Source organism: Glycine soja, chromosome 12 (assembly GCF_004193775.1).
Source record: "Glycine soja cultivar W05 chromosome 12, ASM419377v2, whole genome shotgun sequence".
Lineage (NCBI taxonomy): Eukaryota > Viridiplantae > Streptophyta > Magnoliopsida > Fabales > Fabaceae > Glycine > Glycine soja.
The window spans coordinates 1,418,512-1,437,552 of NC_041013.1; the positions used below are offsets into that span (position 1 = coordinate 1,418,512).

Genomic DNA, 19,041 nt, shown 5'->3' on the forward strand with positions numbered 1-19,041 from the left:
GTGAGTCTGAAGAGTGGCAGATTCGCAGTATACTTCAGATGAGGAAAATTCTCATTCAATGGATGTAACAAGAACACTTGGCCATATTATTTACAAAGGCGCTATTGAAAGTTTTCATGTATCTCTAGAATATATAATGCCTAAAATGTTTGCAATTTTTGTTTTACTCAATATATTTTTCTAAATTTCAAATCATATCTATCTATATCTATGAAATTCTAAAAGTAGATATTTCAAGTAGTTTTAAATCGTTTTATTTTTTTATCGGCAAATATTAATTTTGTTAAAAAGAGAAATTAAACCCACAACATTCTCCTTCTCTTTTTCCTTAATCATCTAACCCACCTTATATTTTTTTTAAATAACTTTAGTTATATTGTTAATCCAAGTAATACTAACTTTTCAAAACTCAGAAAATGGAAAAAATCTTTAGTTAAGATTATGTTTTGACAAGAATTTAATATTTTTTGGTGTTTTTGTTTTAAATGATAGTTTTTTTAATAAGTAGTTGTAAGACAAAAAAAATGAATTAAGCTTTTCCAATAAATTAAAATTAACTTTATCTACTAAACTTTTGTAAACTTTATATTGACAATTGACATGATTAAAGTTAGTTTTGAATATTTGTTATCTTAAAAGATGAAATAAAAAAAAAATCAAAATGTGATTATAGAACTTTTTAAAACATCGTTATACCTATTAAAATAATAAATAATAAAGTGTTTTAAATTATTTGTTTGTCACCAAAACTTGTGGAAAAGTAAAAACCATCATTGAGAAATACATTCATAATTATTCATTACTATTAAAAGGTACATTTATATTGAAATGATCTAAAGTATGATCCATATTCATCTCTTTCTCAAGAGGAGAGTATACATTCTAAAATAAGAGAGAGGAATAGGGTGTAGAGGAGTATAATTTACTCTAATAATTATAACTACATGTGACTATTGATAAAGGAATAAAATTACACTAGATTTTTTCTGTAACAAGTCGCTATTATCTTGATAAATGACTAACCAGTTTGCAACTAAAGTTTACTAAGAAAGAAGTCATGTTTCCCGGGGGCCATCAAATGATTGTGTCTTTCTCAAATTCCAATGGAGGCCCTCATGAATACTGCGCAAGAAGTCATTAGTAGAATCATCCAAACAAGCCGTAGGAACAGGCCATGGAGCCATGCTGCACACAAGTGCATCTCCAGGTGCTAACTGCTTCCTGTCCTTGCCATCAAATGATGCCCATGCAGGGCTTCTGCTGTTGAATGGCACTTGCACCCTCAAAGTCACATGCTCTGGAAATATCAATGGCCTAAAAGATAGCGAATGTGGGCAAATTGGAGTGAATAAAATACCTGGAACCTGCAGCAGATTGAAGACTCAGTTTCAGACTGTAAAATGAAATCAATTAATAGCTTTCCATGACACTTGAACAAAATATAGCAGACTTAAGTTAAAGAACAAGAATAAGAAACTATTCATCAAAATACCTGCGGATGGACCATTGATCCTCCAGCTGCTAAAGAATATGCTGTACTGCCAGATGTAGTAGATAAGATTAATCCATCCCCTTGCACACACGTGACAAAGGAGTTGTCACAGTAACATTCTAAATTTGTGAGGAAAGAAGATATTCCACGGTCAATTGTAACCTCATTTAGAACAAGGATAGGTTCTTCAGTTTCATATTCATTTTTAGCTGCATCTCGTATAACATGACATTGCAAACGATGCCGTAATGTGATGCTAATGGGGCCCTTTAAGATTGATTCTAGGCATTCTTTGTATTGTTCGCTATCTGAAGGATGGTTAAGTTCAGCTTCCAATTAGAAATGAAATAGATATTATAATATAAGATAATATACATGAGCACAGGTTGGAGGATACAGAAAGGGGTCATAAAGCCAAGAGACCCTAAAGAAAAGGGGACAATAGGAGGCACTGGCCCTTTGAACATTGAAGCTGCCTGCACATTTAGTACATGATAATTACTAATAAATGCCACAAAGCAAACCAATATACAATATATAATAGGATAGGTAAAGTAAAACCAAGTATTATAATAGATCTAATTACTAAATTGGAGATAGCCCATCCTTAGTCTAACAACCATCATATTCTTAGAAATCCAAGTTACAAAAAGAAAAAAATAATGAAAATCCAAGATCAGTATGGCTAATTAAATGAAATTTAAACTCTTAAAATGAAAAACTTTTTTTAGTGATTTATTAGTTTGAATGAGTAGAGTTATAAGTACAATTTGATACATTATGTATATGCATGATTCAGACTTACCTCAACATGATATCTCTCCCTCAAAACTATCTCAATGCATAGAATCATTAACAATAAAGTATCTAGCAACATATTCTAATAATAATATAAAAAAAATCAGCAATTCAACTTCAGGCATCAGTGGTATGGATAAAATTACTGGAAAACTGATAGTTTTGTAGTGTGCCAATTTCTCTCTTATTCCCAATACCTGTTGGTTAAATTTTATGCAAATAATTTTATGGCTTCTAACCATATTTTATGTGACGAAGTTGACAGGTTTCACTTTGAAAAATGAACCTTTACTAGATTTGGATCAGAAATAGTTTCTTCAAAGACTTTATCAAGGAAATACCCAGTTCCATTGTATAACAGAAAGCTAGACTGCTTTCTTACAATAGAAAATTAATTTATATTGATTTCACATACCCATAGGACAGTGCCATCTCCACCAAGAGTTACCACGAGGTCAACTTTAGTGTGTAGTCTCAAAAGTTCCTTATCTACAAAAAAAAGTTGTTCATAAATAGTTATAATTTTGAGAAAAATAAAAGTATGCAACCAATATAACCAAATACTTGATTAAAAAGATAATACAAGATATTGCGTCAAGTGATATTCGTCATCTTAATTCAAACAAGGAGGCTGTAATACAATAAAAAGAACACAATTTTTTTAATCTAAATCATAGTATTTGCTTTAAGAAAATGATTGATTAGGGTCCATCATTTCTGAGCTAAACTCTAATGATCTTGGCATTATGTTTTGCCAAAAATAAAAATGCATCATTTTAAGTAATACAGTATTTTTTGGTGCACACCAACGGTAAGTAATGCTGCTGATAAAAAAAAAGGTAAGTAATGCAATATTTGAATGCTGACTTACTGAAATAGCAAGTAAACATTTTAATACTAATAGAAGGCATGGCATAAATAACTTGACTACTAGGTTTCATTTGGGCTCACAATAACCTTCAGGAAAATGCTTTATATATATATCTGTTATTGCAATAGAATGAATATATAAGACATATAATTTAACTAATCAAAGACACTCAAAAAGTTTTGGAAAGCAACAAGGAACAGTAAACAAAAGAATAATAGAGAGAAGACTAAGGCAAGAAACTTACATAATAGAGAATTAATTTGGTCTTAGACTTGTGTGGTTAACCATAAAGCCTATGTATCTAGTTCTAGTGTGAGCTTTGATGAAAATAAAAGGAAACAAAACTACCTGCACATGGTCTAAATGATTTAGAAAAAGCCTGTGATAGGGTTCCATGAGAAACTTTGTGTCTTGCGGAAGGGTTTAGAAAAGGAACTCATATCAGAATATAAAAAGGATATGATGGATTAAATGACTAGGTTTGGACCAAAGGTAGCATATTGGGAACAAACAAAAGCTATTGCTTTAATGCATGCTTTTTACAAATGAGCAAAATCCAAGTTAATGAGTTGATAGAAGAAGTAAATACATAATTTGGCCCTCCGATTTCCTTATCTTCACACAAGTTTTCCATACATAAGGTAGCATACATAAGCAAGTTGCACTCTCAAATGCAATGAATCCACAAAAAAAGCATTAGAAAAATCCATAACAATGCCTCCAAAGATAACCTTAGGGTACAAGCTGTGCAATTTTGTGAATCAATTTATGAATTTAATTGCTTACCATCATTCCAAGTTTCTACAAAGTTAAAGTGTGATGATTCTGTTAAAAGTTCAACCCTGACGTGTGGTTCCACATAGATGTGTAGATTCTTTTGCTGGCTCAACCATCTGGAAGTGAAAAAAAAGAAGCACGCAGCACCATTTAAACAAGGTTTGGCATGAGTTGAAAAGGTAAAATCAAAATGAAAATTTCGGTGTTATATAACCTGTTATTCATTTATACCAAAGACAAATACATGTAGGAATAAAAAGGCAGAGGATAAATGTAAATAGTACATAATGAGAAGTGGAGTTAAACTTAAAACTTGAAAAGAAACAATCTTCACTTGCCACATCAAACTCATAAAAAAGAATTGCAAAGTCAGGTTAACTTTAATTTTTGCATGAATCTAGTGAGAGGTGATAGGATTGAATCTTGACCGGTCCATTATGATTGAATGATAAAGACTAGTTCCTCTCACACTCTCGTTTGCATGTGTAAGAGTAAAAAGCTCCTCTGTAATAACCAGAGACCTCTAAGTTTTCCCAATAACTGCTAAGAAAGAAAGAATGAAAGACACTATGAGATAGCATGTTTCCATAAAATGTAAAATGAGTTTTGAGCTCTATGATCAAAATTCTATTCTTTAGCAACACATTCCATACTTTTGTGAAGAGTTGAAAACTCAAATTAGTGCCAAATTAAAGAAAACCTGACTTTGGGAGATCTAAAAGTGAAAACAAACAATAGATTAAAATTCATACCTAATCATTTCAGCACACAGAATTTGAACTGAAACTGAATTTGGTTTGGTCAATATGAGCACTGTCTGTGGGCATGACTCCCACTTCAAAGAGATCTGAAATAAATATAACTTCTCAATTAGACAATATACAAGTATAACTATCGAAAATTTAGTACTAGCATGAGGACAAACTTTAAAGAAAAAGACAAACAAGCTTGTCGATCCTAAGAGTAATAAAATCAAATCGCTCACAACAACAGAAGAGACACCTGCTTACTACTGCGCTCTGCAGTGGTTATATTTCCCCTTTCAAAAGAGACAATGTCGTGTTTGTACTGATCACTTTGATCACCTTTGCTGAACCATGAGAGTTTAAATGAAGCCTGTCTCGATAATAAAGAAAATAATTAAAATCAATTTGCTTAAGTAGGAGTAAATCAGAGTATATACATTGCAATTTTAGCAATAGAAAAGAGGAATATGTCTTTGAAGTAAAAATGGTAGAAGATGTCTTACCACAGATTTCTAAGTTCAAATACATGGGATCAATAATACAAGATGATGGAAAAATTAATGAAGATGTCACGCAAAGGATACAAGCGGGATGGATAAAATAGAGAAAGGAGTCAAGGGTTATTTGTAATCGCAAAGTCCCTACCAAAATCAGGCAAGTTTTATCGTACTACTATACGTTTGACTATACTATATGGCAGTGAATATTGTTGAGCTTTAAAGGAACAACATGAGAAAAAGGTGGGTGTAGCATAAATGAGAATAGTAATATGGATGTGCGGCCACACAAAAAGGGATAGAAAAAAGAATGGTTATAACAAGAAAAGATTGACATAACACTGATTGAGGAAAAGATGAAAATCGATTGAGGTGGTTTGGACACGTATAAAGAAGGGCATGAGAAGCATCACTGAGAAGAACAGATGACATGGTTACTAGTCCAGTAAAAAGGAGGAAATAGCGACCAAGAAATATTTTGGAGGAAGTTGTCTATATTTCATGGTAAATAATATTCCGTAAGCTTCGGTTTTTGACAAAGCCGAATGATTTTGTGTGATCCATGTACCCTACCTCACCCTATGGAATAAGGCATTATTATTGTTGGTTTTGTTTAGTTAAGGTTGAATTTGTAATTTTCGCATTATTAATATACGCAACAAAAATAGAAAATTCATTAAAACAAGTGGTGATAATACTAGCACAGTGTCATAGGAAAATATTTACAAAAAATTCAATAGTAATTTTCATAATTTTGTACCAGTAATAACATTACTAGTCAGTAATTTTCCTAGTTGTCATTTGAATGTAATGGCATAAGGCTCAACAGCTTGTGCTGTTCTGAAGAGTCATAATCTATTCAGCCTTATGGATGCTTAAACATGAGAAACATCAACAAAATGGCTACACAAACACATTTACACAGAGACACAAACATTTCAAAGTATCAAATATCAATAGGAACCCAACTGTGACAGGATAATCAAAGCATAATAGCCCAATTTGCTTCAAGCGGGGATTTAAAAAAACACCTTTTTGACCATCTTGGAATCAGAACCAGGTGTTCCATCCCTAAGAACTTCATGGGAGCAAATACCATTCCTTGAACAACATTTCTCAGACTGTCCATTAGCTTCATTACATAAAACAGGTTGTTTGGCAGGGTTATTTGTCCTCACATCCTCATGTTCAGCCTGATGCTCTATACATGATTTCTCTGTAATAAAAATGAGCAGCGAACAGAAATTATAAGGTTGAGATATAGACAGAACATAACATAGCAGTTGAGATGGAAAGCATTTAATAAGCAAGAGTATGATACAGGCCATGTGGTAACACAAATCTGGAAGTAAAAAAAAATCAGAAAATTCCAGCATTCAATTTATGCTTCAATCACTATATCTGCAAGAAGTTTTCAATATTACCAGTGGACCTTCCTAGATGTTAGAAAATTAGAAGGTACATATTAACATCCAAAACATTTAATGGTTTACTTTATCTTAAGGACAGGATTGAGACCATCAAAATAATTAGGGGTATGCTGTTTTCAATAATGGAAATGGAAATTCTGAAATACAATATCATGTCAAGTGAGCATGAATACATAGTGAATTCAAGGGAAAACCAAGACGCTCAGAAAATGTGATGAACAAAAGCAACTCCTTGTTCAAAGGAAGTGAAAGACTTCAATCGTCAGAAATATATAAGAACAAAAAATGAAGCCAGAAAAGTACTCTCATTTGAGAGAGTAAGAGTAGACTTCAAAACAACATAGCACAACTATAAGAACATGAATTCCAATCACTAACAGACAAAGTTGCATTGCATTAACAAATGCTTAAGACAACAATTTTGGATGAGAAGGGTAGGAACAAAGAGTGAAAAAAGTGACAGACATTGATAAAAGAACAGAAGCAATCAAAAGAAATAAACTGTTCATCAATCTACACGTATACAAAGAGCATGATTACAGTTAAGTCAAAAACAGATGAAAAAGCTTCTTTTTCTTATGCAATATCAACAGTTGAAGAATGGAAAATATAAATAAAGAATGTGCATCTTGTAGTTATTCAATTATTCGAACCTGCATGTTCAAACTTCAGATTCCGATCCCTCTCCAACTCATATTTACGTTTCCATTCAGCAGCCTCAGCTTGAGCAGAAGCTTTCCCTTCGGCAACTAGCCTGAGAGCCTTCGCAACAGCTAGAAGGAGTTCAAGATAAAATAAGGACAAAGATCATTGTATGAAGATCATGTCTTGTTGCAGTTGATATTAATAATTTGAACAAAAATATGATCATACTTCTTAAAGCTTCAGAGAACTCAATAAGATGGTCATCCGACCCCTGGACTGGAGATTGAAGAAGCTCTTGCACCACTTTCTCGGGGAAGAGAGAAAAGGAATTGACAAAACCATTCTCAGCCTGTGAACATGGCATACTAGTATTTCCCTGTTGAATAAAGGAAATCAGACAACAAGAAATACACTTATCACTGATACTGATATATGTGAAACTGCTGCCCTGTGAAGCAGTGGATACATTGGGACTTTGTTTGTCCTTTGTTTTAAAAGCATGATTGGATGAACATATGAATGACTAATAGATATTCATTTTAGCAGATATATCCTCTGTGGCTCTATGTCAAAGAGATACGAAGGTAGAACAAACTGAGATGAAGTATAGTGGTTTACAATCAATCCCACCTAACAATTCAGAAATTTTGTTCATACAAGCAATCCTACTGGATGTTGATCCTACAACTAATGAGGGAATCAAGGTCAACTTTAACTGTAAGTCATTTTTGGGCATCCTCATTTTTCTCTTCGGGTTGAATTTTACTAGTATGAATAACTGTGGTCAATTGCAACAGTGAAGTAAACTGTTCCCAAACTCCCAAATTCCAGGAGCACAAATCCAAACCTCAAAATGGGACATGAAGTGACCATCCTAATGAACAAAGCCTTTTAGTAAAGAAAAAACCCTAGCAATAAAAAAAACACATGAACCCAACCAACCAACCAACAATTAAGATCAAATTTAAGCTGAAATTAAGAAGGAGATGATCAAAATATGGAAGATGGGAATATAATTACCGAGGAATTGAGCTTGCTTGGAGCCATAAAAGAGAGTGAAGAAGAGGAAGATGAAAAATGAAATTGGATCCCTTTGTGGTTGAGCCTTCTCTTCTGGTTCTGCTCCTATACAATAAAAAAAGTATTTGAAGAATTTTGACCATCTTACATATATACAGGTAGCGTAAAGCACATGCTGTGGATTAAAGATTTCGTTTGTAGTATTGTTTAATTTCGAATTTGGAACAACCCAGTGAATGCAGGAATATAGTGCAGTCATGTGTAATTAGCTTGTTCTTTCAAATTAAGAAGAAATATTAATTTAATTTCTTAAAGTTAATAGTATAATCAATCCATTTAATTTTTTCAATATTGTGAAAAAAAATTAATTGATTCGTCTATCATCACGTTTTGATTTAGTCTTCTTCACTCCCCCCAAAAAATGATTTAATCATTACCACTATAGTATATCTGATGATGAATATATTTGAGACTAAATTAAAGTGAGGTCGTTAGAAATAATACTGTAATTAAATTTATATACTTAATATTAAGAATTGAATTGATGAATAAGGTCAAGGACTTCAAAGCATGATTATGTAAAAGTAAATATTAAATTTTCTTTCAAAAAAATATATATTAAATTTACTTTTCTACAATATCAAAATTTTAAATACTAAACTAATGTTTTATTGGTATCAATGATTTCAGTTTCAGAAGGAAAAAAATTGTATAAATAACATAAAAATTATATTGTTAACCAAATAAAAGTTATTATTAATATAACTTCTAAATATTTAATATAAAAATAAATAAATTTATTTTAAAAAAATTATTATATATGACCGTTTATAATTAGGTGATTATATAAATGCATACAGTATTTAATATTTTATTTTATAATCAAAGTTCCAAGATTGTAAGAAATCTATTTTTTAATCTACTCATATATTATAAATCTAAATCATCAAAAGAAAAATATTCACACACAAAAAACGTAAAAATCACAAAAGAAAAATAAAATTTTATTTATTTTTAAATATATTTTCATTTTGAATTTAATTTAGATGCACTTTTAACATAAAAATTGTATTGTTAAACAATTAAAAGTTATTATTAATACAACTTCTAAAATATTTAATATAAAAATAAATAAATGTATTTTAAAAATATATTATATATGACCGTTTATGATTAGGTGATTATATAAATGTATACAGTATTTAATATTTTATTTTATCATCAAAGTTTGATTGTAAGAAATCTATTTTTTTAATCTACTCATATATTACAAATCTAAATCATCACATTGAATGACAACATTTTAGGAGCAATTCTCAACATTTTAGGAGAAATTAATTTATATATTATTTTTAGGAATTTTTCTTATTAGATGAAAGTATTTTTAACAACTATTATCGCTTTTATTGAACCACTTGTCCTGCCTTGATATCATAGGTTGAACATTTATTTTTATACTTCTTTTAAATATAATTCTTAATTTTCTTTTCAAGTTTGATTTGATTTAATAACTAGTATAAAAAAATATTTTTAAATTAAATACGATTTTGATTCTCCAAAACCCATATTGACTTTAGTCTTAAAAAAATAGTATCATTTTATTTGGTCTCTATATTTTTTCTTTGAGTCCTTTATTTAGTTTCATTAAATTTTTTTTTTAAGTTTACAGCAATACCTCTTCCAATGTTTACATTTTCATTTCTAACATTAGAATTTGTTGTGACTGCAAGAATAGAAAAAAAAGATATTACAACTCATATAACCTTTGTAGTTGTTGGTAAAACCTCTTTATGTGAACAAATATAGGCAGTAGGTGCATTGACCATATAACAGTTTCAACAGGTGCATTGATTGTAATGGTGTGAATCTGAGTCACATTGTCTAAAACAAGTGAAGATGGTAACTTACATTAAATTGAAAAAAATAGAGTTAAATAAATTATTTTAAAGGAAAATTTTAAAAATTTCAAGGATCAAATATAATCAAATTATTTTTAAAGGAGCAAAACTAATATCGATCTTTGAAGGAATAAAATCATATTTAACCCAACTTTTTCCAGTATCTCAATCATTGTACTTTTATATTTGTCCATAAATTTGATTTTTTAACTGTTTATGTCGTTCAATCTATTATTAATTTTCATCTTAATTTTTAAATTGAATTTTAGTATTTTATTACAAGAAATTATTGATTGTCGAAAATAACTTTATACCACAATATACATTGTTTATATTTATTCTAAAATTCTATTTATATGTTTAGAAATGTTTATTGGTTATAATTTTTAATTATAATTAATTTATATATTAAAAAAATATTTATTATTATAAATCATTTTAAAAACACCATTCTTAAAAACGTCATTCATGAGAATCTTGTATAGTGAATGAAATTTAATACCCTGAAATAAACATTACATAACTTTAAGAATATCATTATTTTTAAGGTAGGAATATCATTCTTAAAAACATCATTCATGAGAATTTGGTACAATGAATGGAAAATCATTCCCCAACTAAACATAAAATAATCTCAACAATATCTTTCCAAAAAATAATATAGTTCCATAAATGAAAATTTTCCCCATAACAATCGTAGTTTAAGTTATAAATTTATGAATGAATAATGCATGTGTATATTTTTTTTGATATTATCATATGATCACAAATTTTAATGTATAATTAATTTATTGAATTTTATTATAATTATCTTAAAAACCATATTTCTGATTGTTGGATACTGTAATTTTTTTTACGCCAATAATAAAAAGAAATTAAAATATTGTTTAATTTTATATGTATTATGAATGATTTTTCCTGTCTACTTTGTCTTTTTTTCTTTCTAATAAGGCATATTAAGAAAGAAATAAATAAATAATACGTTATCATCTGCCATCAAACAGTATATTCTGCTACTTAATATGATGCCTCATAACTTTATATAATTTATGAATAAATTAAAAAAGATCATAATCTAAGAAAACTAAGAAGAACTGAATACTGCACGCGCAATTTTTTTTTTTTAAAAAAAATCAAGCATATTATTAAAATTAACATTGTAAAAAAAAAATCCACACTACCATTAAATCATAATAAAAGTTATTATGTATAATATTATCTCAAAAAAAAATTATGATGTACAGTAGTTTTTTGTATGTGATTAAATGAAACTCTAAAATTATTTAAGATATATAGACATTGAATTCTTTTTCTTTTATATTGGCATCTTGACTTTGTCTCTTACTTTTGAAAGAAGAAAAAAGTGGCCGGTACGCGCAAACGCAATCCACGATGAAGTCAATCAAAGCAAAGCAAGTACCTACCAACTACCCGCGCACGCCACAACCAAATCAAACCAAGTAGGAATGTGTTTATTTTATTTTTTGGTAGTTGGTGTTAAATAAACAAATCTTCAATTAATATTATTTTTTCTTAAAAAACTTGTTTGCTTGGTCGACTTAACAATTACTAACATATTAATGAACTCAAACAACTAGATGGTGGAATAAGTGGGGGAAAATTCCACGTACTAGTACCACAGATACGTATACCTATATATGAGTAGACATGGCAAGAAAATCTGTACCCGTGGATACCCGCCCGAATCCGTCCCGACTTTGACGGGTAATACCCGAGTTGATCGGGTATGGGTACGGGTTCGGGTTTTCCCCGATAACCAAAAGTCGGGTATGGGTATGAGATTACTAGACCCGTCCCAATCCCGAACCCGAACCCGCCCCGCCACTTAAAATCTTTAGAATTTTTGCATAATTTAATCAAAAGGCATATAATTTTTATTATTAGTTAATTTTATTTTAAAACTTTTACATAATTTAATATTATTTTCTTAATTATTTATGTAGACACACGCGTTATAATAAATTTATTGATATATAAATAGTTAAAAATAAATGTTTAACCATCAATTAATTTTTTTCTAAAATCAAATTTTTAATATTTTTTTACAAAAAAAAAAAATATTTTTCTAAATGGTGTGTGGAACGGGGTTGGGGATACCCGATACCCGACGAGTACGGGAATGAGACAATAAACTCAAATCCGTCGAATATCGGGTACGGATATGGGGATATGTTGAGGAGTCGGGGTAAGAGATTGGGGAGACAATACCCATACCCGCCCCGCCCCATTGCCATGTCTATATATGAGTACGTTGGGAAAATTAAGCCTTCAATAAATAAACGTTTCCTGTTATAACTTCTCTCAACCTTTCCATCAAAAATTTGTTAATTTGTGGCAAAATATGAGCTTGGTAATCACTCAATGGGTGAGCAAAAACAAGGATGATGGGTTGATTATTTAGCACACTTAACCTGTGAATTCTTTATGCTCGAATATTTCTAAATTATCCTACTTTGAACGTTAAGTATTGAATGTCTTTTTCTTTTTTAAAACATTAAATATTTTACTTTTTATTTAATACTTTCTTAATTATAAAGTAATAGTAGAGGAAATTGTAAAGAAAAAAAAACTAATATGATTAAATTAGTTTATACATAAGACAAAAATTAAATTTTGGAGAAATTAGTATGAGAGAGATTCTACTAACAATAAGCTATTTTTAATTTACGGATAAGTTTTTTTCTTCTTCTTTTTATTATTTTTTTACTATAAAATATTAATCAAAGTTCTATAGTTAAGTATTTATAACATTTTATTACCAATGTATAAAATGGAAAAATTATTCAATTTATATTTTAATAGTAAATATTAAATTAGATTTTAGTATGTAACGAAAAAATACTTGAGTTATTTTAATTTTTGAAAAAACTTCCAATAATGACAATAATTACAAGTATTACAATAATATTTTGAAAATAATGCATGTATTTTAAAGAAAAAAAATACATTTTTAAATAATTAATATTTTTATTGAAATATGATTGTTTTTTTGATCTATACTTCTTGAAATATTTTTATTTTAAAAAATAAATCAAAATTTTCAATATTATAATGCTTAGTAGAGCTTCAAATCTTTTTAATATCAATACAACATTCTTTTCGATCAATCTTATTTCAAAGTCTTCGATTGTTCAATTAATACAATTTTAAAATTATAGTCTTAGTAATAAAAATAATAACAGACGCATAAAAATAAATACATGTTTTATAAATATGAAAAAATTAGGTCATAAAGCATAAGATAATTGTAATACTCCGAACAAATCACACCAAAATAAAAAAAATTCAGAAGTTGTATAAATATAAGATTACACAGTTAATAACGACTTAAAAAAATTAATTGATATTATTTATATTAATAAAATGTATATACTTTTTGGTAGTCAATCATTTAACAATTTCAGAATCAAACATGATTGACTTAAAATAATAACCTTTTGAAAATATTTTCAAAAAATATGTAAGTGAGAACAAAACACACTTAATTTTTTTTGTTGGTACATAAAGATACTCAACTATCTATTTTGAGTTATACTTGCAAACTATTTTTTAAAATGAGTATCTTTTAAAACTAATTACGGGCATGAAACTGTTTTTGCCATGGATGAAATCAAATCACAAATTTAACATGTAAAATTTGTGCAACGTAATTTATTTATTTATTTTATCAAAAAAGTGACATGTTGATTAACGTGTGATTTAACTTAGCCCATAATCAAAATAGACTCATGTTAGTAATTAGTTTCGAAGGAAACCTATTTTAGACAATAGCTTGTGGAAGTGATCCAAATAGATCAATTAGCCCAACTGTCTAAATTGTTCTTGCAGCCGTCCCAAAGGCTTCAAGTCTATTGTGCTGATGTCATGACCCAGATTAGGTTATTGCATCTTAGTTTGTGTCCTGACTTAGTTTTATTTGTTGCAATGCTCACATTTAATATTTAATATTTTTTAGTTGTTAAACCCCAAGTCTCTCACCATAAATATTTTTTCATATTTAGGTAATGAAGATATAACATAACTGCGATTCGTAATTTTGTATAGATTAATTACATAAGATCTTTTGATACATTTTATGCATCAATTTCTTTTTTTAGTTTTTAAAAAACTCCTAAACCAAAACATCTCCAAGCTATTTTGATCTTTCACTTTTATTTTTCTATTACTTAATATTTTTCCTTGTATTTTTGGCATGTGTGGCAGGTATGGTTGGTAAGATCATTGGTGTGCACAGTATAACATTCTGGGCTTATTTTGGACACAATGAGGCCTCATTTATGGGCCTCAAGAAACCCAACCCAATGGGTTGAACAAATCCATTAATCTCAAATTTCACTTTCTTTCTTCTATTGCATAGTATAGTATGACTCTTCCTCCATCCTTATCGGAGCCGCCCTCACTCTCCGACTCATTCTCGCCGTTAAACCCAGCCCTAGCCATGGATAGTCTTCAAGCCACTTACAAAGACGAAGAAGATGAAGAAGACGAGCCGCAGCCTCAACCACCACCAACCACCGCCGATTCACCTGAAGCCCCTCCCGCCACCACCAGCACACCCTCCGACACCCCAACCGAACCCCCGAACGACGCCCGATCGGAGCCCGAGCCCTCCGAAGATCTCTCCGAGGACGAGGCCGCCTCCGACGGCTCCAAGAAATCCCCCAAATCCGGCCGCGAAGAAGGCGACGCCTCCGACGAGGACCCACCGCCGAAGAAGCAGAAGCAGCTCTCCTCTCTGACGGAGGCAACGAAGGAGGACTTGGTAGCGCCGCAGGATGGCACCAACAACGCGGCGGCGACGCCGGCAACAAATGGCGCGGCGCCGAAGAAATCGAAAAAGAAAAACAACAACGTGTGGGCGACGAAGTCGACGCGGAAGGGGAAGAAGAAAACGAATCGGAACAACAACAACAACAACAGCAACAACAACAACAACCACAACCACCACGCGAACGGCGAGGACAACGTGCTGATAACGCCGGTGCCGCGGTTCCCGGACAAGAGCGACGACACGGAGGACATGAAGATTTGCCTCTCGAAGGTGTACAAAGCGGAGAAGGTGGAATTGAGCGAGGACAGAATGAGCGCGGGGAGCACCAAGGGTTACAGAATGGTTAGGGCCACGCGCGGGGTGGTGGAAGGCGCGTGGTACTTTGAGATTAGGGTTGTGAAGTTGGGAGAGAGTGGGCACACGCGCCTCGGGTGGTCGACTGAGAAGGGTGATTTGCAGGCGCCGGTTGGGTACGACGGGAATAGCTTTGGGTATAGGGATATTGATGGGAGTAAGATTCATAAGGCTCTTAGGGAGAAGTATGGAGAGGAAGGGTACAAGGAAGGGGATGTTATTGGTTTCTATATCAATTTGCCTGGTGGGGAACAGTATGCCCCTAAATCATCTCAATTGGTTTGGTATAAGGGCCAGAGATATGTTTATGCACAAGATTCTAAGGAAGATCCACCCAAACTAGTGCCTGGTCAGTTCTCAACTTTGCTTTGCTTCAATGGTTGTATGTGTAGCTGAGCAATATGATTGATGTTTTTAAGTGAAAACACTAGTACTAGTTTAGAACATGAGGGGAAAGTTAATTGTTCATGTTTTTAGGGAGAGTTTGTTTGACTTATAACCTAGTTTCTAGCTCTGGGTTGTTTGATTGTGATTGAGTTATTGATTCCATTTTGTGTCTACATTCTAAAGTATGTGAAACTGAATGTTGCCAAGATACCAATCAGTATTGTCAATGATAAGTGGTGGGCTCATAGACATGCAATAGATGGTGAAGCTGCAAATGGCGGGGGCTTGGAAACCTTGTTATAAAATGTAAAATATACTAAAAGGACCTGCAGAACACAAACAAAAGGAATTTAATGAATTATATCTAGAACAATGAACATAATAAAAACATTTTCTGGCAAATAAAAACTCATTCCTGTGTCAACTTAAAGCTACCATATATAGTGGCTGTGCAAGAATGCTATCTAGTTATCTACCTCACAAAGAAACAAAGAAATAGTCAGAAACACATGGTGTGATTTGCATAATACAGACAATAAAAGAAAGTGAGAAATGCCTAAGTAGTTAGAAGCAGAGACAAATGAAAGATATCACAAACAGTGTTTGAGATTTGATAAAACAGAGACTAGGGCCTTCTGAGAAGATACAAATGAAAGATATCACAAACAAAACTTGAGAGAGTATATAGACAGAGATGATAGAATTTGTTCAAAATTTTCACCCATCGCAGTCTAGAAACATGCAGCAGAGATGAGAGTAAAATGGATCATAAGGTTTTCATCATTTCATGCCTTTCTCTTCATTTTTTATTTTTTTATTTTTTCTGAACAAGATCAAGTAGGAACACCAAAACATTGTTTAAAAATTGGTAACCATGTGTTGGAGGTATGGGCAGACTTGCCAAAATGAGGAAATTCTCATATGCCTCTATCATTTTCACTCAGGTGAATGTTCATTTTGAGAACACAGTTTTCAATACAAGTGTTATTTTTTTTTTTGGAAGGCTCAATACAAGTGTTATAATTGCAAAGCCTGAGTACTATGTGTTTTTTCATTCTTCAAAGCTCAAATCTTATTGTTTGGACTTATCATTGGATATGGTATATTTGGAATTTGGATATGGACCCATACATGGATGTACATCTAGGATATTATAATGCAGTGAAAGTTCAACTTGATTTCAGATTATTCCTCTCTACAAATAGGCCAATGCTTTTTAAGATAGCTTATTAGTTTCCGACCCTACCAGACATTGGAATTCTTCATTAACATGTGGCCATAAAACTGATTATTTCCTCAAATTCTTATTGTCTTCATTGATCTATTTCTTTCATTCTTCATTCTTATTCATTTTTGCTGACAGTGGTGCATTCTCCTTGTTGTGACTCTTTAGTGGGTTAAAAATTCAAATTCTTCTACTAGGATGGCAATAATGTGAAAAATTAGGGTGGAACGTGGAGGTGAAAACAAACTTGTTATGTGTCTTAAACATCCCAATATTCTGATCAATTAAATAAAAAATGCTGGGGTTGTTTCTTCATTTGTTAGGAAGAAAAAATTGTCATTCTTCCCATTCTACAAAAGTTTAATGGTGAATAATGTATTCTAAAGTTATATTAGGGTAGTGTTTGATCCAACTTTTTGGATTCTACCGAATACACAATTTTAGAATAATTCCCAAAAGTGATTTTTTTTATCAAATGAAAAAAAGCCCTAAAGGTAGATATAGAAGCTAATTTGAGGAGCTTTTATTTTTAATGAGAAGATATGTCCCCCAAAATTTTATGCCAAACATTACTTTGGTCATTAATGCTACATTTAAATACTTCTCATTGGGCAACAGGGGACAACATTTTGCAACATGGATTAGATGTGTAAGTGAGGAATACATGCTTTGTGATGTATGAAGAGGAGACCAGGTCCATGGATGAGTAGGGGCTAGTGAATCCAGTGTATATATGAAGTTTCCCACTAGATGCACTAACTTATTGCCCATTAGGATGAAATGTTTGGAAGTGAATAAGAAAGTGACGATGCGGAATAGTAAATTTATTTGTTAGCATTTTTGCTGGTAGTTATGTACAATTTGTGGAGGTAATTGTAATTTGATCCTGAATTGATTTTGGCATCTTTATCTTAGTGTATATACCATCTTGACTTCCTCAACTTAAAATATAGACTGATTGAATGTCAGGGCTGTGCTTGCCAGTGACTCCTTGAGAACCTTGATGGCAAATCTGATTTTGTCAGAGCCCTTCATTAGCCATGCTCCTTACAATTGAATGCTGTCGACATTTAATAATTGCTTCCCTTGCATATTGTACATGATTCACATTATAATATTATTATGACAATATTTGATGCATGTAACTGACCTCACTAAATGGGAAAGGGTTGCTTGTTATTGTTGTTCCCTTACATATAGTAAAAACATTGAATTTCCCTTGCTGTACTGTAAGGTGTATTTTATGTATCCAATTTGAACGTTTTAAATATTCTATTTTCTGTGCAGGAAGTGAGATATCATTCTTTAAAAATGGCATATGCCAAGGTGTAGCTTTCAAGGATCTTCACGGTGGTCGTTACTATCCTGCTGCTTCAATGTTTACTCTCCCCAATGAACCAAACTGCACGGTGAAGTTCAACTTTGGTCCCGACTTTGAGTGTTTTCCTGAGGATTTCAATGAACGGCCAATTCCCAGGCCAATGAGTGAAGTTCCTTATCTTGGTTTTGACAATAAAGTTGAAAATGAAGAGTCTAACGAGAAGAAATCCCAGAAAGAGTGATGTGGGTTGCATTTATTGTCAAGTATTAAAATTGATTGTCTTCTGTAATGTTAGTTGGTATTTAAGTTGATTCACAAATGATTAGATTAGTGGTGTAAACTTCTGATAGAGAAATTTGGTCACGTGAAATACATAAAATTTTCACGTGTTCAATTAGATATTTTGTAGTTTCCTACATTCTTTGGTATTTTTTCTATTCGACTTGCATATAGTGTCAGTATGATCATGCATAAATCCTTTGGTTACTTCCCCCCAGAGGGAATAACTACGAGCAAGCCTTAGCTCACATGGTAATCTGATCCTTATAAGGGATCAAGTTCAAGGCCCTGATGCTACAGTTGCCTTAGTGTAGTATTGCTGACCAAGGCAATTTACTAGAACAGGATAAGATTAACAGTGGAATTGGGCACTGTTCAATAAACTTTACTATACGGGGAACTCGGACTACCCGGATCGTATTGGAAAATAAATCTGAAAACCCCAAATGACCATTATTCATGTGCTTATGGGAGAGTACCCAATGGCTATTAGTCTGGAATAGTGAGTG

At 31.7% G+C, this 19,041-nt stretch overlaps 2 protein-coding genes across 2 annotated transcripts; one reads left to right on the forward strand and one right to left on the reverse strand.

The window, feature by feature from the left end:
• Positions 1–785: 785 nt before the first annotated feature.
• Positions 786–8,522, reverse strand: LOC114380165 (NAD(H) kinase 1-like). Its single transcript, XM_028339113.1, has 11 exons — positions 8,277–8,522; positions 7,485–7,632; positions 7,265–7,384; positions 6,213–6,397; positions 4,941–5,054; positions 4,691–4,785; positions 3,948–4,054; positions 2,706–2,779; positions 1,890–1,968; positions 1,493–1,800; positions 786–1,364 (listed from the first exon to the last, which is right to left on the reverse strand). The coding sequence occupies exons 1-11, from the start codon at positions 8,301–8,303 to the stop codon at positions 1,056–1,058; spliced, it is 1,566 nt and encodes a 521-aa protein (XP_028194914.1). The 5' UTR covers positions 8,304–8,522; the 3' UTR covers positions 786–1,055.
• A 6,004-nt stretch (positions 8,523–14,526) lies between these two features.
• Positions 14,527–18,701, forward strand: LOC114379732 (protein TRAUCO-like). Its single transcript, XM_028338420.1, has 2 exons — positions 14,527–15,669; positions 18,220–18,701. The coding sequence occupies exons 1-2, from the start codon at positions 14,559–14,561 to the stop codon at positions 18,492–18,494; spliced, it is 1,386 nt and encodes a 461-aa protein (XP_028194221.1). The 5' UTR covers positions 14,527–14,558; the 3' UTR covers positions 18,495–18,701.
• Positions 18,702–19,041: the final 340 nt, after the last annotated feature.